The following is a 23,255-nucleotide window of genomic DNA, read 5'->3' on the forward strand; positions in this document are numbered from 1 at the left end:
TGAATATGTAGTAATACATGGTAAATGGTATCAGAATCGTAGAAATTTCTCATTAGAGCAAGACAAATAAATGCATCTTAAATCTGAAACACTGGCTGATCCTCATTTTGAAGCCGACAGAACTGTATCTGATCATACCTAAAATATACTGATTTTGCACGAAATAATTAAAAGAAAAAAAAAAATTCTTAAATTTTTATAGAAAAATAATGCTATTGCTTGCAACTAAATAGTAATGTTTTCAAAGATCACTTATACTTATCATTTATACCGGGTGCGTCTCAAAACTGGCTCACTCCTATAACTTGTTTATTTTTTCAGATGAAAAAACGAGATTCGGTATGTTAGTATACGACATAAATTAGGATTAATTGACGTATTCAATTGTTTTTGATCACTTCCTCTTTCACCGGAAATTAATAAAACTTTTGATTTTTAAATGTCAACCTCGGTATATTTCTACTTTATACGATAGAAAATGACAATCTGAATGGAATGACATATCGTATGTCAACTTTTGACATTTTCGCATATGGATTATTTGAAATTGTAACATACGGTTCATAACGACAATTTGACTCGAAATATCAAGTGTGCATGTGGTACAAAATTATTCGTAAAAAAATCTTTTTCCAAAAATGCAAATGAGCCACTTGTTCCATTTGAAAAATTGGCATATGATTAAAAATACGATTTGGGCATTTTTTAACCGACCAGGACAAGACACGAAAAACATTAGACGATCAAATCTATTTTTCCAAGGCTCCTTGTTTAAAAATTAGTGTTTTTAATAGTAGTGGGTACTATCGAATAAATACTATCGAAACATTCGATAGTTGCAATTCATTCGAATAATTCGATAGCTAGTAAGAAAACATTCGTTGAAAACTATTCGAATAAAAATTATCGAATAGATGCGTCATCTGCCTTGAAATATTGTATTCTAGTAATTCGGCAGCAAAAACCATTCATTTATAAAATTCATTCATTTATGAAATTCATTTATTCGTCAGGATCGATTATAATAAAATATTAACTGGATTTTAGTTGTCGCCCGGCGATTTCTTTCCGAGAAACCCGACAGCGGTCGGTGGCAATGCTATGAAAGAAGCAGGCATCTTTGCTTTTTTGCGGAGTCATATAAAGATAAGGACACATTATTTTTTTTATTGAGGTGCTAGTATTTACAGGCGCTGTTGCCATATATTGGTATTAGTTGATATTAGCAAAGAATATTATTGTTTGGCCTTTGGTTTGGCTTTAGTTAGTTAGGGATAGTATGTCTATATATTTTGCTTTTTTTTATTAATATTCTGTTGTTACACTGCAATAATACTTGATATTTTGGATGTAGGAAAATAATTTTTAATGTTTTTAAGCAAAGACTGGTTTAATAAAAAATAATAATAACAGTAATAATTTGTTATACCTATTACAAACAAAATTTAAAATAATTTAATATAATTTTTTTTACGTAGTAGCAAAATATAAACAACAAATTAGATATCAAAATTATTTATATTAGATCCTAATTTAAAAATAATATAGTCTTTAAGTTTTTTGGCAACGTTGGTTTATTAAATACTAATAATTACAGAACTAATTTGTTATATTAAAAACAAACTTTAAAATCATGAAATATAAACATTTATTAATTTTCTAAGCATGCAGTGTAATGGAAGGAAAATATAAATAAAAAATTAGAAATCAAAATTATTTATATTAGGTACTTTATATTACTATTTAAAAATAATATTTACTTTTACTGGCATTTACTTTAAAAAATAAATGAAATATTTCTTCGTAAAAAACTACATGTAAGAGAATTAGCATAAACAAAATACAAACATCGTTAACTTTTTTAAATTGGCACGTGTAAAACTTTCAATTTAATTTTTTCATCCCATAGTTTGAGTTCGATAACCATTTACTGAACCACATTACTTAAATATTATTATTCAGTTCAACTAATTCATATTATTAAAACATCTAAAATACAAATATGTATTTTTAAAATTAATTCTAAGTTCATCTCATCTCTCTTAAAATTGCTACTTCTCAACATTTCCCATTAAAAAATAGACCATATACCATATAAAATTAAATAATTGAAAGATCGGACTACGGAAAACCACACAAATTTTCGGAAAAATTTTGATGACCTGCATATGCACACAATCGTCAATAAATAAAATTAAAAAATAACTACTATTTTAGTATTTTAACTATTTTAATAAACGCAAAAATAGCACAGTATTTATACGGCGAAGTTATAAAAATTTGGAAGAACTAATAATGCACTGACGCATACAAAAATCAAACGAATACTAAATTTCATTTATCAAAACTTTTGATTCAAAAGCATTCGATAGTCGTGGCTCAACGATAACCATTTAGTCACATATGCTTTAGTATACAAATTTTTGAATGATTTTATTCGAATAAAACCATTCGATAGTTGAAATCATTCATTCATTAACCATTCGATAGTCTAATTCATTCGATAGTTCCCATCGCTAGTTTTTAACACAGCCATGTCACTCTAGATTGAAATTTAAAATACGATTTTTTGAGCAAAAATGTCGAAAGTTGATATATGATATGTCATTCTACTCAGAGAGTCATTTTCTATCGAATAAACCAGAAATATACTGACGGTGCCATTTAAAAATCAATAGTCTTTCGTTGAAACAGGAAGTGACCAAAAACAATTGAATACGTCAATCAATCCTAATTTATGTCATATACTAACATACCAAATTTCGTTTTTTATCTAAAAAAATAAACTTTCAAGATGCACCCGGTATAGAAAAAACAACCGCGGACTAAGATTGAACGAAGAGAAGAATTTGATTTGTACCTTTACATAGCTAAGGCTGGAAAAGCGCATATAATTGCCGAAACACTTATTAAACCTTGTTTAATAGATGTTGTCGAAACCATGATTGGTGAAAAGTATAGTAATAGTGTAAAAATGCTGCCACTTTCAAACGAAACTGTTCATAGGAGAATTTATGAAATTAGTAACGAAATAGAAAATACAGTTATTCAACGGATAAAAGGTAGTGGTTGGTATGCACTACAGCTTGATGAAACAACAGACGTGGCAGGGTGTGCAGTATTGCTTGTTATTGTGAGGTACATACACAACAACTCTGCAGAAGAAGAAATGTTACTTTGCAAACCTTTGAAGACCCATACAACCGGCGAGGAAATTTTTAAGATGATCGATTCTTATATCACTGAAAAAGAACTTAATTGGAATCAGTGCATTAATATCTGCACTGACGGTGCAAAAGCAATGACTGGTAAATATTCTGGATTTGTTGCACGTGTTAAAAATGTCGTTCCAGAAATTGAAAGTAGCCATTGTATTATTCATAGACAAGCATTGGCAGTAAAAAAAATTCCTCCCGTTCTTAAAAACGTTTTGGATGAAGCAGTAAAAATTGTAAATTTTATAAAGTCCAGGCCTCTAAATTCACGAATTTTTGCTGTTCTTTGTGAAGAAATGGGTAGCCAATTCACCACGCTTTTGCTTCACACCGAAGTGCGATGGTTATCGCGAGGAAAAGTATTGGTTCGCCTGTTTACTCTGCGAAATGAGGTGATGGTGTTTCTTAATGACTCTTCATTTGAATTATCATCAAGAATAACTGACATCAAGTGGTTACAATGTTTGGCATATCTTGCCGATGTCTTTTCAAGCCTTAATGAATTAAATTTATCACTCCAGGGAACTTCTGTAACAGTAATCTCCTTATATGACAAAATCCAGGCCAAGTTAAATAAAATACAGTTTTGGGAATCGTGTATAAACAGAGGAATCTCGGAGTGCTTTCCTACACTGCATGATTTTGTGTGTGAGTCGAAGACTGCATTGTCAGCAGAAATCACTTCGGAGATAATAAACCATCTTCAGAACCTACAAGTTTCAATCAGAGAATATTTTCCAAGACGAGAAGAGGATCTTGATTGGGTTCGCAATCCATTCTCAGTCCCAGTCGAAAAGTTTCATCAAACCCTAACTGTAAAACAAATTGAACAACTTATTGATGTTGCTGCCGATGGAAACCTTAAAACTACTTTCAACTCGGCTACATTGTTGCAGTTTTGGGCCCAGCTTAGAAGTGAATATCCAGAATTAGCCAATTTTGCTGTTAAAAAATTGTTGCCGTTTGCTACAACTTACCGTTGTGAAGTAGGGTTTTCGAAGTATGCTCTTACAAAAACCGACTTAAGAAGTAAACTTAATCCTGAAGCAGATATGCGGATACAACTTTCAAACATTGAACCCGATATCGACAAACTTGTATCAAACAAACAGGCCCATCCTTCGCATTAAGCTCATAAAAAAATATTTGTAATGAATATTTAAGTGTTTTACTGTTTCTGAGTTATTATATATTATGTACTTAATTCTTACATTTTTTTATTTACTCTTAATTTAGAAGCTCAATAAGTAGTATTAATATCGATATATTGACACAAAACCAAACATGCACTATGTCTTATATTTAAGAATATAGGGTAGGGGTTCCCTAGAAAAAAAAAGTGCACTCTAGGGTTCCTCACTCTACAAAAGATTGAGAAACACTGCCTTATACCATTCACCACTATCTCGTTGTTATAAGTATATGGTATAAGTTATGAAGATAGATGACAAATACACATATTCATTTATGACATTGAATGAATCCTCTAATCGTTAAGAGCCCATGAAGTGCTACAATTAGCAATAAATGAGCTTCATGCACTATGTTCGTGTAGGTAGGTTTGTATTTTATTTTGGTTCTTCCCTAGAACTTATATTTAGAAATTTTATCAATATTTTACCCTACTTGCTACTATCGTATCACCTGTCAGTTTCTAACAGCTTTTTATACATAATAATTAATGACTACTATTTATAGATAAACCTTGACGAGATTCTGACACCCATTTAATGAAAATAAAAACAATATAGATAAATCACTAATCGATTATACGCAATCAAATAACAGAAAAAATATATTTATCTATACATACCGATCTAGTCCATTCTAGTTTATTAATACAGAGGGTTAAGATTTTTACTTAATAGTAATAATAATATACATTTTTGACGAGATATACGAAAAACAAATAATGGAAATCCGTGTAATATTTTTATAACGCATTTATTGAGTGTTCCTACTTTAGATGACATGTTGCGATAAGGCCTTATCTTTTTTTTTGGTTTACTTAATACAATAAATATCTTTTTAAGCCAGAGACAGACACAACAAATATACAGAGTGTCTTTTGGTACTAAATCAGTTTAAAAAGTTATAAAAAAAATAAAAGCAATATGTACACATATTGCTTTTATTTTTTTTTTGAACACCCTGTAGGGTGTTCCTTAATGACATGCTGAGGTCATTAAGGAGGTAATTCTTGGACCTATTCTAAGAAAAAAATCATCATATGCATATATTTATCTCCTAAATCTCGTAACTTTTCAGATACAGGTAAAAAAGAGTGGTAAAATTTTCTATTTTTTTTAAATACAGGGTGGGCCACTGAAAACTTACAATGGCATAATTTTTAAACCAAAAAAGTTATCAAAAAAATAAAAAATACCGTTTCTATAATATCGAGGGGGAATACATATGACGTATTTTTTGAACCACCCCGACCTACCCCTTAGGCGGCGCCCCTACTCATTTGAAAATCTTAAAATGGCAACACCCCACTTGTGGCGCCTTTTTGGAAATGCCATGAAAAATGCTAAACGATGATCATAAAGTTTTTAGGGTGACATTGAAAAACTACCCCATACACGAAACATTAGGTGGACATTAATGAAAAAAGTGATTTTTTCTCAGCACAAGTTACAAATTGGGACCCAGCTAAATGAGGCAAATTAGGTATTTTTTAAACCACCCCGACACACCCCTAGGTGCCACCCCCTCACTTCTCTCAAGATAGCGATTCCCCACTTGTGACACTTCTTTGGAAAGCTAATTGAAATTGCTAAACGATGGTCATACAAACTTCAACTTAATTACTGGTAAGTAGTGACAAGAAATGTAGGTGTGACAATTTGAAAGAAATTTAAAATGATAATTTATTTTAACAATTGCTCAAAATGACAGCCGTTTTGTTCCATACAAAAATACAAACGATTTTCAAATTCTTCTCTCACTTTTTGGAAAGTCTCTCTCGGAATATTTCGACATGCTTCAGTTATCCTCTGCCGCAATTCTTGCAACGAATCTGGTTTTGTCTTGTAGACTATGGATTTAGTGTAACCCCTCAAGAAAACGTCTAAAGGAGTGGGATCAGGTGACCTTGGCGGCTACTCGATTGGACCCCTTCTGCCAATCCATTGCCTTGGATAATATCTATCCAACCACCACCTTGTGACAATAGAATAATGCGGTGGGGCTCCATCTTGCTGAAAGTGTATGGAGGTCTTCATTAAGAGTTAAATTTCCTTCCAAATACTCGTATCTTTGATTTTCAACCTCATTTACAATGGCTGGCTCTATCAGTGTTCAGTATTTCCACATAAGCATCACCAGTCAAATTTCCGTCGATGAAAAATGGACCTATAATTTTATCGCCTAGTATTCCGAACCAAACATTGAGCTTTTGAGGATGTTGGGTGTGTCTTTCAACAACAATATGTGGATTCACATCTGCTATCTGCAGTTCTGCTTATTCACATTTCCGTTTAAAAAAAATGAGCACTCATCACTAAATCAAATATTTTTAGTGAGTGAAAGTCATTAGTTCACAGTACTGAATCCTTCTATCTGAATCGTCGTCGCCAAGTTCCTGCAGAATCTTCATTTTGTAGGGATGGAATTTGTGCATTTTCAATACTCTTCTGATAGATGTTCGAGGTATACCTGTAATTGATACCATCTAGCATGTTGATGCTTCTGGATTGACCGATACCTGACCAATAACTTCCATCTGCCTTCATTCAGTACTCTGGACCCTGATATTTTTTTTATTTTTGACCGATCCAGTTTCTTGAAACTTTAGAATCAAATCTCTAACATAAAAGTGACTTACGTTTTTGACCGGATTCTCTCATTGAAAGCACGGGCCGTTCTCAAATAGCATATGCCTTCAGCACCATAAAGAAGAACTATTTGAATTCTTTCTTCCATAGTATAAACCATTTTTCTTTCAAATAAGCGAATTAAATAAAGGTTTAAAATTCCACCAAATTTGCAAATTCTAAAGTTTCTCGAAACTTTAGAATCAAATCTCTAACAAAAAAGTGATTAAAAAGAATGAACAAATTTCGAGTGGTTTTTATCCTAAATATTACTTGTATCGAATTAATTAAATTAAATCAAATTCATAATTAATTTAATAAAATAAAATTAAATTATTAATTAACTAATTGTTAAATTAAATTAAATTAATAATTAATTTAATAAAATAAAATAAAATTATTAATTAACTAATTTAATTTAAGTAATTCGATTCAAGTAATATTTAGGATAAAAACCAGTCGAAATTTGTTCATTCTTTTTAATTGACACACATGTTTACGAACACTGAAAGGCAATGAAACAGTAACCTTAAATTATAGTTTTGATCAATTGATCATAGATGGCGCAATATTAGTTTTCCACAAAGGTTTTCCATATTTAAGTTGGTAAAGAAATATTGTTTTATTGAAAAAAGTATGGCTCTAGATCCGTTTTTAGTCAAAATCAAAAGGCGCAATTAAAATTTCCAGTGAATGATAGAAAAATTTGATTATAAACTATGTGCATAACTTTGACCACGAATAACTCTTAAAGGAATATTTTTATGGAAAAAACCTAAGAGACCTTTTTTGTAGAGCGTAAAATTTTGTATTAGAATGTGTCTTTGCTGAAGTTGTAGGTTCGTTTGCTTTGGAGATAAAAAATTAAATGCAAAAGGTCAGAAAATCCCATGTTAATTAAATGGGAAAAGTATCATGATTTCGGCACGGTTTAAATTAAAAATTTAGAGGTTTTTTACATTAGATAATTTTTTTAGACCAAGAACTAAAACTTCAGTGGGCGGCACCAAAAAAAATGTCAACTTGGGAAATAACGGACACCCTAATATTCATGTGAAGTCTTTCTCTTAGAATAGTCCCCAATAGTCTCTTTATATAAGTTTATGATATCAGTAATCCCCTTATATATTACCATGTCATTAAGGAACACCCTGTATACATTCATAATTTTCAAGTTAATATATTTTTTAAATAATATAATTATAGTTTGTAAAGAATCTAATCATTAATTCTGTATACAGAGGCGGATATATAGGGGGTTGTTGGGGTGGGGAGGGGTTAAGATTTTTAGACATACTCTATATTAACCTATATTTAACCTTCAATAACTTTCGCAAGAGTCGATTAAATAAAAAATCATATCAGACCTTTTTTGAAGACCGTTCAATTTTCTATGATTTTATAAGAACATGTATAGATTTTCATAATACGCTGATTTGTTAGAAGACAATAAAATTCCAAAAAAAAGGTTTCCCCGTGTTTTTTAAATGGGAAATAGAAAATCACGATGAATGAACTCAAACTTTACCAGAATTTTTTTTCATCATCGTGAACGATATTTTCACAGTAATTAAAATGAAAAAAATACATCTTCTTTTAGTAAAACTTCAGTCTTTTACTTCAGATGAAAAAACATATAATATCTTGACACTATGGCAACACCGAAAATCCCCCAAAAAATCTAGTGGTTCTTAAAATTTAAACGAATATATTTTATAAATTTTCAAAGTAAAATAACTGAGCTATTTTGAGCTTATTCGAAAAACAGTAAAGGGAAAATATGATTTTTTACCTATGTGAAAATATGTGCACTTATTTAAGACTGACTTTATCACCCTGTATAATGTCGGCATTTTCTTAAAGACTTAAAAAGCAAGATGCTAAATTCTCTAATCTTTCTATTTAATCCGTTTAGTAATTTTATTATTTCTAGCGCTTTTATCAGCTGTATTTGATCATTGGGAATAATCCTCTTTTTATTTTTTGTTCAAAATACATTGTAAATTACATTTCTAATTATTTATATAAACTTTAATAAGAGGTTCAATAATTCGGAGGAATTATTACGAAATCGCAGATTTGCGTTCTTATCAAAAACAGCAAACTTAGTCAAGACGATTATGTGCTTTACGATATCAGTAAATAAGTACACTCACCGGCATCATTATTAATTTTGATGTATTTAAAGTTTTATATATTGTGGACAGATTTTGATGATATTTTAAGCAAATTGTAGCTAAATTATTTGACTTTTTAGTATCTATTTCTAAATGAAAAGTGAAAGTTTCCATCTGTAAATTATACGAGGGAACAAAAAATATTGTTATTTTGGTGAAAGTTTTGAACACTCTGTGGAATGTGTTAAAAAAAGCAAGGAATTTGAAAACCAATTAATAGAATACCTAGGTACTTAAATGCTTCTGATTTTATCTTAGTCTGTTTTTTATGGGGATATGTTAAAGACAGTGTTCACACACACACAAAACTCGACCAACTATTGTCGACAACATGAGAGAAATTATTGTAGCTTCTTTTCGAGGTAGAACTCCACATATGCTTCTTGAAATAAAAAGATCCTTTTAAAAAGACAATGATTTTATGCAGTTAACAGTTAACAGGAAAGGAGGCATTTGATTTCAACTACCTAATTTTTGTCACATAATTATAGGTTTATATCTAGTTTCAATTCTGTAATGTTTTAAACATGTATCTTTTTATTACCATTGAGTATTTTACTCTACAATCTTTATTTTTTGTTAAATTAACAAAAGGTCACACAGCCACCTAGATTTTTTCAAATATTAAAGATCTACTGACGCAAAATCATAAAAATTAAAATATCTAGGAAAATCTTTGTCTGAGGAGTAGGCAACCTTAATAATATTTTAAAGATATATAATTTCCATTGAACACCGGAAAAATATACTGGGTGTTCCATTTAAAATAAAGGAATAACTTGCTTTTAAAAGTGACTAATGTTCCATATTAATTTTGCCTGACCCTCTATAACTTTTCGGGTCAAATTTCAATTTGGTTTAACATAGAATGATTACAGGCTATACAAGGTCAACTAAAATTTAGGTAGCTGTTATCGAATTTTAAAATTTATTCTTCATTTTCACATAATGTGAAACATGTCAAAATCCTTATATTTTAGGAATTCTTTAATAAAAACCCCCCTTTATTTTTTCTTAGAATCCGAAAATCAATTAATACATGGGGTTTAATTAGAAAAAACACAACTTTGATGTGTAACTTTTTTTGGGAACACCTTGTATAACTCTATATATTTTTATACAATGCTTTCAGATAACCTACATATGCTGCCAAAAGTTCATTTCGATATAAACTACCGATCTCTTTGGAGCTTCCATGGCGTATGAGAGGCGCCACCCTGTATAAACATTTTTTCCTGGCTGGCTCTTATTGCTGACTTTTTTTGTCTCGCACTAAGTCAAAACCTAGCTACAAAATAATTAATATATATTTTTGGCTTTCGTCCATTCCCATGATCATAGAGAGTGACCAAAAAGATATTGGAACGCACAACTCTTTGGAACGTTGAATCTCGGTCTTAATTCATGTTTTATTTGAAAAACACACAAAATTCAACTTAACTTAGCAGAAATATATATTTTATAAAAGATCTGTACTTCTACCAAAGTTTACTTAAATTAAATAAACCCAAACATCCTTCTTAACATCTCAGGGCCGGAATTAGACCCTTTTTGTTTTCTTTCTATTTATCCGGCACCCCTGAATATTTCAATTAGCTTAATGAAAAGGTGGAAGGTATTTTCGAGGCATGAATTAAAGGGAGAATTTCTCTCCCTAGCCGGGTCCGAAACGCGGCCCTTTCGAAGAATATCTATCTCTGCGACCCTCACAAATATACCTGGAGCTTTAAGGGAACCGCACACCGCAATTATAGCGTGTAGCCCTTCGTTTCTTGTTTGAAAGCATTAAAAAAGTGCGGAGGGATCGTGTTTCCTAAAGGGTCTACGTAAATAAAGAGCTTTTGTTAGAGGATTTACTTCGCTAGTGATTAATTTCATTACCTAACATACCGTGTGTGCAAATGTTTCTTTTAAAAGATAACTGTAGTATTAATTTATGGTATTATCAAGACTACAATTTAGGCTCACTTGGGTTTATAATAATTTGGGAAAAAATCATTTAAAAATGTTAATGTATTTTAAAGTTTACAATGTGTTCTAGTGGACCTATTTGTCTTATTATATATATATATATATATATATATAATATATATATATATATATATATATATATATATATATATATATATATATATATATATATATATATATATATATATATATATATATATATATATATATATTTATTATGAACTTTTAAGTAATTTGTAGCTAAGTTATTTGACTTTTTAGTATCCCTTTCTAAATTAAAAATGAAAGTTCTCATCTGTCAATTATACGAGGAAACACAAAATGTTGTTATTTTGGTAAAAGTTTGTAACTATGTTAAAAAAGCAAGGAATTTGAAAAAAAAATTATCATCTAGGTGCATCTTTTCTCTATACTTTATATTTTGGGTCAGCTGAATAGCTTTATTTTTTTTGGAGATATTCGGTTTTGAAGAAGACACTAAAATTTTTTTCGTAATTTTTGTATTAAAATCATTGCTTTGCTTTTGATCCCAGTTAACAGACCTATGAAATAGTGTTTATGATTTATGTAGTGTCACTGTTATCGAAAAATTATATTATTATTGTATTTTGGCTGTTTGGCTAGCAGAGATGGTTTTAAGTCCAGAAGTTGTATTCGCTATAGTAGCTATAATAATTTTGAAGATGATAGAGCTCAAAATTATGTTGCTAACAGATTTAGATCCGCATGAAGTACAGTGAAGTCGCCTCCTCGAGACAAATTCACATGCTAGACATCGAGGAATCTTTGTTGGAGAACTTCGAATCGAGACGATCGCCTTATTGTAAGTTTATCGCTAAGGAACCGACGTTTGCCATCTTTTCAAATTTATAATGAATTGCACCTACAGAACGTACATGTTTGAACGGACTGTAAGAAGAAGATTAAACTAAGCAAACCCTATGTCAAGAATGCTTGATTCCGAACCACAACTTACTAGGTATGTTGACTAGGACCGAAAGCTAAGATATAGTTTTAATGTAAAAATTACGAAAAAATGTTAGTGTCTTCTTCAAAAGCAAATTTCTCCAACAAAAATAAAGCTATTCAGATAAACCAAAAACCAAACTATCGAGAAAGGATGTAACTATATGATAAAATAATTTTTAAATTCCTCGGTGTCTTAATATATTCCACAGGGTGTTGTAAGGCTATTTCTCTGGTTCTGGTGAAAAATAGCCTTATTGACGCCCAGTGGTAAATCTAGATCTCTCGGGCGCCACCTCTGTTATTTATAGTGGAAGAGGTCCACGTTTGCCAGTACGGGTAGCCTTTAAACAGTGGAGACTCCAGGTATGAAGGGGTGCAGGTAAAGTCAAAATAAAACAATCAGTTTAAATTAAAATAAGAGCCGTAAAGTTTTGGCTCAGGGATTTCGCGCAAAATTGCGCGGAGTAAGATTCTACGCAAGCGCGAGACTTTCTATTTTCTAATCAGGGGCGCATGCACAGCCCTGAAATGCAGGCGATAGGTGGATGGCTCACCCTAGTATTTGCAGTCGGAGAATGCACTGCGCATGTGTTTACTTTCGAAAGTTAGCACAGCGCTTCAGTCAGATACGCAGTGTCCAGTGTCTTGTTACTTTCTAAAAGAAAATCGGGCACCGCATGCGCACCGGGACAAAGACGGCAGGCGGCCTCCTAACGGCTGTCGGGTAGCGCAGGCGTGGCAAGATCGCGAAATCAGAAAGTTACTAGTTAAACCCTATCTTAACCCGGAGAAGAAACTTATCTTTCGTTTGTTCACTAGCCCACAATCCAACCGTACGTGAAAACAGCACCCCACGGTCAAAATTGTAGGTTTTTTACGCTTTCCCTTCAATCACGGATGGATTAGGCACAGGGAACGCCTCCCGACAGTACTTGTGAAAATACTGACCAGAGGACGCTACCGACTGCTCTTCATAGTCAGCCACCTCTTGAAAGACAGGGAACGGCCTTTCACAATTTAATGTAAAGCCGTTCACCGCTTTTCCGAAGGCGTTAGCTAAGACACACGTTCACGTGATTGAGCGAGGAAAACTGAAAGGAAAGTTTTCAAACGACAAGTTTCACTTGATAGCACTACACTAGAACAGACACTGCGCAAGACAGGATGTTGCGGAGGGTGCGGGGAGTAGTCGGGTGAGCACTTTCTAGAAAGCGAGGCTTTCTATCGAATTCTTCCTTCGGCGGAGCAGAGGAAGTCAAATAATCTAGCTACATATTGCTTAAAAAATCATCAAAATCGGCTAGCTAGAACAAAATATATTAAACGTTAAAATACATCAAAATTTTAAGGTGCCCGTTCTTCGTGCCAGTGAGTGTATGATTTCATGCAAATTCAAGGGATAAAAGTTTTTTGCATGAAGTCGATCTAGATATGATTTTAAAACAACCAATTTATTAATTAAACAATTAAAATCGGGCGACGCGACGCGATAAAATGTAAGAAATTCAAGGTGAAGTTCGTCGCAGGCATTTAAAATCATACCGTAAATTGTTTAACTACGTATCTGCCGATGACCAGCGATGACAAGACCGAATTAAAAAAGATATATACAGAAGATAATCACGGGCAGTTTTGAAGGGATGGTATTCGGTCATTCCTTGTGGACTACCCGAGCTTCTAACCATTTTATGTTGTGGTGCTCGGACCACAAATGATCTGCAATGCCCGCCTTCATTGTTTCTTAAGAGTCCATTTCACTAGTTCGAAAAAGTAGCAAGGTTCGGCATTTAACGTTTTATGTAAAACTGGCTAGGTATTTTTACACAAATGAAGAAGGAAATTAAAGATAAAGGATTATACTATATCCGCATTGTAGCACATTTTTAGACAATTTCTTTATTTTTAAGACTTTGATGATCAAACATCAACAAAATATTCCTTATATTTGCACTAAATTTTCTCGAAAATAAAGATATAATTTAAAATTCCGTTACAATACGGAAATAGATTGAAGTTTTGTGATTGTGACCCAGTTTTACAGTGATATATAATTTATATGGTTTTGTAACAAATTGCTCGCTATTTTATGGCAAATGCTGAAACTCTGCAAACCTTAATCAAGTCTTAATCAAAGCACGTGTGTTTGGAATTTTGGGTGCGGCTTAACACGACAGGATCGAACTAAGCCTTAAGCAGATTTCTGAAATATAATCATGGGCGCCGGAAGAATGAAATTAAGGGGGGCACGGTAAAAATGTATAAAAAATTGAAACACATTTTTGGTAATTATTGGGAAAACTGGAAATCGTCCGATTTTCACCAAAATTGGTATACACCCTATTTTGAAGTCGTAGATTACGAATCTCAACTTTTTTTCTTGGCGGTCTCAGGTTTTTTCTTGGCGCGTTTTTCAGAAAAACGGAAAATAATTTCAATATCGAATTTTTCTTTTTACACACTATTTGCACATATTTTGTTAGGTATTCAATAATCAATGATGTTTTTGCTATTTTCTGTTACTTTTTTAACCAATTCTATGCATAATAGAAGAAAATTTGCTAAAATAAATTTGTAAACACTCTGAAAATGTTAGGTTATAACTTTGTTCGGGTTCTTGTTATTACCGATTCTGAAACGTACTAGATCTCTGCAGCGCATGCGCAAATGAAATAATGTCTTTATATTTCCTACTGCGCATACGCATCACAGTTCTAGGACGGTTCAGAATCGGTAATAAGAGAAACCCGAAGTAAGCTTATGTGTTTCTGGCATTTAAAGCAACGTTGCCAATGCTAAACCTAAATTTAGCGTGTTTTGTTCGCTCATTCTGGAATTACGAAAGGCGGTCGCCAGAAGAACGGCTCCTTCCCATAACTGCTATTTTACCAACGAGATCTGACTATTTATAACCACGAAGTTGCACGAAAGAGTTTTGATTGCATTGGTTACAACTTCCATGCGGAGGGTGTTAATCTTTTGTTGTTATATTATATCAAAAAAAGATTAACCCCCCCCCCCCCGCAAAAAAGTTAAAACCAATGCAATCAAAACTCTTCCGCGTAACTTTGTGGATATAGGTGTATATTTAATTACTGTCGATCGCATAATAGGTAATTTATTTAAAATCCCTAATCACCCGAAAAAATAGAATATATGGCAACGTTGTAAATTTTCAAATTTCTAGATTAGGTCTAGAATATATTTGTCTCTCTCATTGCATAGGAGAGAGAAAGAAGGATATATCAAATGTCAAACTTTCATCTGGTCTCAATTTTCTTTGTTATTTTGTTAAGAAAAGTGTTTTTCAGTAAAATGTTGGACATTTTTGTATCCCCAATCAAGTGTGGCTTTTAGATAAACTATAATATAATGAAAATATAGTGAAATTATTACTTTATAGGGCCGAAATAAAGAAAAATTCAATGTTGAAATAATTTTCCGTTTTTCTGAAAAACGGTACGAGACCGCCAAGAAAAAAGTAGATTCGTACGACCTCAAAATAGTGTGTATACCAATTTTGGTGAAAATCGGAAGATTTCCAGTTTTCCCAATAATTACCACATTTATTATTATTTTACAGGTAACACCTAAAAATTTCATAATAATGATTATTTTTTTACAGATGGATGTAAGAAGATAGCTTTTATTTTTATTGTTTCAGTGATCCAGGAGGGGGCAAATGCCCCCTCTTGCCCCCCCTGTCCGGCGCCCATGAATATAATATATATTTCCTTAGACCACATACCTGCTTTACCCGACCCCTGAGAGCGACCCGAAACTACAGCGTAATAGACTCTTAACTCCTCTTGCTATAATAGAATGCTAAGTTAACTGGGACACAAAGCAAAAAAAAAACAAATCTACAACGATTGATTCGTCCCCCGTTTAGATAGTTATCTCAAATTATGTTCTAGAAATAAATATTCAAAAAGTAAAGTATCTTATTTGCAAACCTTTGACATTCGCGTTATAAAATCCTCGAATCATTATAAAACTAACGCAAACATAAACAACTCATTTTTCATTAAATGAACAAACGGGCGGTTGAATATTTTTGATTATAGCGTAGGCGCCGTTCTGGAAAGTTCAGACAAGTACGAACGAACGCCATTTCTTTAAAATTTTAAGGTTACGGCGCAATTAATAAATATAATTTAAAGTTAGCTTTACTCGCTGAAGTGTCTTTCACGATCACTAAAGTGAATATAAAACCCAACTTTAGTTTTAAGTTTCACCCGTCTTAAAAGTCTCGGTTTAGAAACTTTATTGAATTATCAAGTCGTAAAAGCTGAGAAGCTTTATCAGTATGATATTAACATTAGTTTTCTATGATATCGACTGGTCAATTTTCCTTCTGTAAGTAATAGTGTAACGTTTTTAGTTCGTTACATGTCTTTGATTATGATATATGATGTCTGGGCACAACCCTGTTATGGTTTGGCACAACCCTGTTATTGCTCTGTGGGAGCGCGCGCTATCAACATCGCTTCTGTCATTCTTTAGAATTAGTCGAAGTTAGTTCTCTGTGATCTAACTTCACTTTTGGTTAGACTGTTTGGCCTGTCAGACGCCATTAGTCCCAGTTTTTGAGAAACGGTGATTATTTAAATCTTGCTGTGTAATCTGAATCAGCTGCCATTTCGAAGCTACAGGTAAAGCTGAGTTATTTTCCTTTTAGATTCGATATTATTAGTGAATATTTTTAGGGTAGAGTTACGGATGTCCCAACTTGTATTTGTATTTGGCTGGCACGTTGGCGTCCCTTTGCTTTTGTCCTCCAGAATGTCATTTGGAAGAAAGGACAGATTGTTTATTATTTATTGAGCCCTCGGAAGTATTTCGAGGTAGGTTCATTTTGTTTATTAGACGGTGTTTGATTTTAAACAAGAGTTTCGTGTTCTTAGGGTCTTACGGACGGACATTGTCTTACGGACAAGTGTCCAAGGTATGGACTATTTTTCAAGGTCCTAGTAGTGTTCTCTTGTGCCACTATCTTATGGACGGATGTCCCATGGACAAGTGTCCCCAGTAGGATTGATTTGTCTTACACATAGAGTGCCCCAGCGTGGATGTGGCTTGAGCCCCGTGCTGCTTCACCCCCATTTCTAAGCCTGGATCGCCGACAGACAGTACAGAGATGCTAGACCTCCTCGCGCTGCTACTGTTTGAAGCAGGGTTACATAAAAGAACAGCTAAGTGTATATTTAAGTTCTAGTTTTGCATTTAACATCTAAAATGTTTTCAGTCTTAAACAGTAACGTACATTTTAAACAATAGCGTACAGACTATATTTAGTGGTTAGATTATTAAGGATATTTATGTCGATGCAGTAGTAAAAGTGTGATTTAGATTTTAGATTTCATAATATCACGCATTGTAATAGTATTACTTTCTATAGACATTATTATTACGCTATACTAACAGATGAATAACGAGATAGATTCTAGAATCTACAGGTTGCAACACATCTGATTTAACACCGTATAAATTTAACAATTTAAATAAAGTAATGCTACTTTTCCTATATTTTCTATAACGTTACACGCATTGTATTTTCTTTATAGTCTTTTCATAGAACGTATTTAATATTATTTACATATATAGTTCTACTCAACAAGTAACCACTATAATAATTATATTAATTGTACAATGCTATTTACCATCAGAATTCATCACGAATAAATATAGTCATTAGTTTTAAGTATTATACAACTGTGTTTTCTTTCTCTGTACATGCCTGGCGCCCAATATCTATTTTTTTTGTTTATTGTTCTTAATTAGTTTTCTTTCCAGTGAAATACCTTATCCACGACTGCTCTCCGATGAAAAGCTGCCGTTCGCAGTGGTAGTTGTAAAAAAACGCTACAATAGGCTATTCATAGATATGAAAACCATTTGCATTGTGTTATTTGGACCTAAAATATACAGGACTATTTTATTTTAAGTCTATGTACCGGGTGTCCCAATAAGAATAGCTATCGGCTGTATCTCGGAAAGTATTAGCCGTAGGGCTTACGGAAAAAATATTTATAACTAAAGGGGCTATGAGAAATTGCTGAAAATTATTTTCAAGTTTATAAAACGGCCGCTAGGTGGCGCTACTGCTATGGAAAATAAGAAAATAGATTTTTTACAGAATTTTGCCTAGATAATGGGTAATATAAATAATAGCTTCATAATCTTCAGTCAATTTTGGATTTTTTTGTTAGAACCATTTTCCCCTATCTGCTAAAATAAAGTGGTGGGGGAAGGTTAGATCTATCCTTATTTAAATGTTAATAACTCCGGACTGGATGATGAGAATCCAACAAACGAGGGCTCGTTTAAAAGAGCGTTTCTTACTCTATATTATACTATAAAAATAATAATAATAATAAGAAGATTTTGAACGTACACGTTAGGGGGCGCTTTCTTACAATTTAACAAACATAGCGCGTTTTTTCCAAAAAATTAAATACGATAGTATGTGTTATTTTAGCTGATAGTAGAGAGTATTAAAAGCTTAAAAAATCAGCGGAAACCACATCTTGATATCTTCTTTCAAACCGAAGATATTAGCAAAATTATAATAAATACCAAAAAATAAGCCCTTAATACCTTATTTTTACTATACAGTATCAGTAGCCCTCTTGATTAGGCCCATTCTAACAAAAAAATAAGATAGAAACAGTTAGTTTATTTTAAAGTCGACGAAATACCAGAATACCATAATACCAGATGTATTAATATCTAATAATTAAGATATTAATAATAGTGAACAAGAAACGATGATTCAGTGAAGTCAAGGTAGGCTTTGGAAAAAAGTTGCTTTTTGCGTAATAGTATAAACGTCAAATTGTTATTATATCAACATTTTGATAGTCTTAGCAGCGTTTTTTTTTCTTTTAAATGCTTTTTCAAAATGCCTTTATTATTTGAAGTAGTTGAAGTTGTTGGCATTTTGAAAAAGCAATCAAAAGATAAAAAACGCTGCTAAGACTATCAAAATGTTGGCCTAATAACAATTTGACGTTTATACTATTACGTCAAAAGCAACTTTTTTCCAAAGCCTACCATGACTTCACTGAATCGTCGTTTCTTGTTCACTATTATTAATATCTTAATTATTAGATATTAATACATCTGATATTATGATATTCTGGTATATCGCCGATTTTAAAATAAACTAACTGTTTCTGTCTTATTTTTAGGTTAGAATGGGCATAATCAAGAGGGCTACTGATAACATGTTGTAAAAGTAAGGTAATTAAGGGCTTATTTTTTGGTATTTATTATAATTTTGTTTCAATCATGTGGTATTTATTATAATTTTGTAATCAATTATGTTTAATAGATTTGGAGATATCGATTTATGAATTCCTAGTTCTAATAGCGCGACCACTGTCGAACACCAACTCAATTCCACTTATTTTTACCAAAAATACAATTGTTTCTAACTTGCACTTAACATTTTCAAGCTATAGGGAAAATTACAACGACTCGTTAATAAATAAACAAATAAAGTATTGCGAGACGTAATTAAATTGTGAAGCTGAACGCATGATGTATACCTTTCCTTAGGACTTTAAGTACCGACAAAGGTGCCGATTTGGGTCGATCGGTCGCGTTAACTCCGACAAATCTGCTCTATCCCCTTCCACGTCACTTAGCAATGTGCACAATTTCTCGGTTTATTTCATACGTTTGGCAACGTGTTTACTGTTGTCTCTTTGTTCAGTATATTATAAACGCATTGCACTCTTCTTACATACGGAAATCTCGACCCAAGACTAACCTTTGCCAGCCCTTAGTATATCAGTATATATACTCTTGCTTTGGCTTCTTTGTATATACTGGCGCGAGTTTTTTACCAAAAAGCCTTATTTTCAAGTTGTATACCAATTTTTTTTTGCAAAAGTTTAGTCAGAAATAAAGAGTGATTCCATATAAGTTTGGTATTATGTATACCTTCAAGTGAATGTTGTTGGGTGAACATTATTGAGACTGCTGAGTATTTTAAGAGTATTTTTAGAGTATTATATTCCATTCTCTTTTTTCAACAAACCTTGCTTGTTTAAAAATAACAATCTTCCCATTTGGAGCGACACATTTCTTTTAACACCTTTCATACGCATTCCAATATTTTCCCCTTATTATCAAACCATCGACAGGCATCTTTTCCGAATTCTACCTGCTCTTCTCTCGTCTTTCCTTCTCTTCACTTCAAAAAAAAAAGAAAGAACCCATGCCACAATTAACCTCGTTGTATCAGCGCGCCCTCTGTGTCCGGCCCATAAATTAAACCGGTCGCTCTCTGGGTTCGCGCGATCCCGCTGCCTCAACGGCTCCCCCTTCCCCTGCGCCGCTGGGCCATAACAGCCTCGTCTCCCCCTCGTAGCAGTCGTTTCCGCCGCAAACCGTCGTATACCTTCACACATGCTTTGTACATGCGAGCCCCTATGTGTGTGTGTGTGTGTGTTGACACTCGACGTTACACATGCTGCTAAATGTAGTAAGGAGTGAGGTTAGTTTGGTTCGGTTGCAGTTCTCGGTCTTAACTTCGATGTACCGGCTGGACGGGCTGTTCTTCGAGAAGAATCGAGATTTGTGTCTTTATGGTAATTAATTCGTTTTTTAATAATATCTATACCTAGTTAGAACAACGTTAAACACGATATTCTCCTAAATAGACTGCTCGAGATAGGAATAGACGCCAAAGATATGAGAATCATACAGGAACTATATTGGAACCAAACCGCGGAGAAAAGAGTTAAAAAAACTTATCTACAGACACCTTCAATGTGTGTAAAAGAGTCCGCCAGGGCTGTATACTGTCACCAATACTTTTTAATAAATACGTCGAAAGGATCTTTCAACCTTGGCCCTGGAAGGTGAAAGTGGAGAAATTAAGATCTTAAGAGTTCCAATTAAAAATATAAGATATGCAAATGATATGGCAATCCTAGCAAAAACTTTAGAGGATCTTCAGCAAATAATAAATAAGATAGAGGACATGGGAAATCGTTTCGGTCTTTAAATCAATGCTACCAAGACCAAACTTATGATAATAGAACGCCAGCCTATAATCAACACCGCATTGACGGTTGATGGAAATATTATAGAGCGAGTACCACGATTTAAATATCTAGGTGCCATGATCAATGAACTATGGGACTGCGATGAAGAAGTTAAACTTAGAACGAATTATGCAAAAATAGCATTTTTCAAACTTAAAAACTTCCTATTAGCACGCAGTCTCCCGCTAGCACTTAGATTACGGGTAGTAAAATACTACATAAGGCCCATCTTACTATACGGCGCAGAAACGTGGTCTCTCAACGCTAGAACCCTGAACGGCATCGAGGCTTTCGAAATGTGGACTCTCCGGAGACGTGTGCCATCGACCGCGCAAGCCACCAACAAAGGTTTAAGAACTGCAGGCTATGAACATGAACGCGAAATACTTAACATAGTTAAAGAAAGAAAAGTCCTTATCCTTAGAGGAGACACATGTTACATTCCTAAACTAATTTTACAAGGAAAAATAGAGGGACGGCGAGGCCCAGGAAGAAAACAACATTCCTGACTAAGAAACATACGGGATTGGTGTAACATCAACGACGCAGCCACCATCTCGAAGAGCCGAAAACGGCACACATTATATGAAGAGTACACACAATCGCCAACGTACGGCTAAGCATAAGGCCCAGGAAGGAGAAGAAGAGGTTTAGATAATATTAAATAGTATATTTAGTTTAAATAATAGATTCCTCCATATGGATATTGGTCTTTACCAGTCCTATCCTTTCCAAAAAGTCTAGCAACCACAGGTAGCAACTTGGAGACTGAACCATCCATATAGCTCTTTGTTTTTGGTTTTCCACAATCATGACTTGAGCACAAAAACGAAACTTGCAGTACACCGAGCAATAATAATCCTCACCATGTTATATGGAAGCGAAACCTGGGTGCCGTACCGCCGGCACACGAATGCATTAAACAAGTTGCAACAGAGACACCTTAGACAACTGTTAGGAATCAAATGGTACCATCATGTCTCAAACATATCAATCCTTGAAAAAACTAGCTGCGAGGGCACTGAAGTCATGATTACTAAATCCTATTTAAGATGGGTTGGCCACGTATGCAGGATGCAAGAAAACCGCCTACCGAAATATATTCTTTACGGTGAGCTTGTAGAGGGTAAGAAGAAACCGGGTGGACAACTCAAAAGATACAAGGATATTTTCCATGAAAACTTAGTAAGTAAATAGCTCTGTGCCAATGCCCTGTGCCTAGAATGTAGAATGTTTGGGAGGGGAGTTAATCACCGCGAATGTGTGTCACCCTTTCTTGAGTTATAATGAGTTATAACTCATCATACAGTATCTAGGCTTTGACAAAAGCCAGTATCTGAGGCGGCATCACAGGGGCTAGTTCCGACATCAACCGCATCAAAGTTTATGGTACGAATGGTTGTCGTCTCGGCGCACTCAGTGATAAGGTGTTCTGGTGTTTTCCCATTTTCCCCACAGAATCTGCATTCGCCGTTGTTTTTTAGCTTCAATTTACTGAATCATCTGGTTAGTTGAGGAGACAGTGTCCTGTTAGAAACCCAGTGACAATCCGAAGATTTTTCTTACTTAAATCAAGGAAAATCTTTGATTTTTCTCAGTTGTAAGTTCTGAGAAATATTTTCAAGTATCTTAGACCGTTGGAGGATTCCCATTCCAGGCTTTAAGTTGGTTTCCACTTAGCAAGCAGAACGGTTCTGGTCCAGTTACTGGGGAGTGTTCGCTACTTTTCTAGCTAAATCATTTTCATTTTCATTGCCTTCTATCTCTTGCTGAACAGGCACAGAAGACAGGAGGACTTTATTTGCTTTGCCTAATTTGTTCAGCTTCTCCAGGCATGTTTGACCAACATCGAATTGATCGTTACTGAGTTGATTGCTTTTAGTGCTGCTAGACTATCAAATAAGATCGCTATTTCCTGTTTTCGATAGTTCCTACCTAAGATAAATTGTACGCACCTTGCGATAGCGTAGATTTCTGATCTGCCTGACTGATGCTGAGGTAGGTGCCTCTTGATTCGGAGTATTTAGTTTTCAGCCTAAATACTGCTAT

General features: G+C 33.6%; 1 protein-coding gene across 1 annotated transcript; it reads left to right on the forward strand.

The window, feature by feature from the left end:
* Positions 1 to 2,941: 2,941 nt before the first annotated feature.
* On the forward strand, positions 2,942 to 4,345 carry LOC115886032 (zinc finger BED domain-containing protein 5-like). Its single transcript, XM_030905062.1, has one exon. It carries the CDS (start codon positions 2,942 to 2,944, stop codon positions 4,343 to 4,345), a length of 1,404 nt encoding a protein of 467 aa, XP_030760922.1.
* Positions 4,346 to 23,255: the final 18,910 nt, after the last annotated feature.

The sequence above is a fragment of the Sitophilus oryzae genome, unplaced genomic scaffold (assembly GCF_002938485.1).
Source record: "Sitophilus oryzae breed Bouriz unplaced genomic scaffold, Soryzae_2.0 scaffold_466_pilon_pilon, whole genome shotgun sequence".
Taxonomy (NCBI): Eukaryota; Metazoa; Arthropoda; class Insecta; order Coleoptera; family Curculionidae; genus Sitophilus; species Sitophilus oryzae.

Coding starts and splice junctions, on each gene's coding strand:
- LOC115886032 (XM_030905062.1), top strand. CDS start 2,942: ATGATTGGTGAAAAGTATAGTAATAGTGTAAAAATGCTGCCACTTTCA.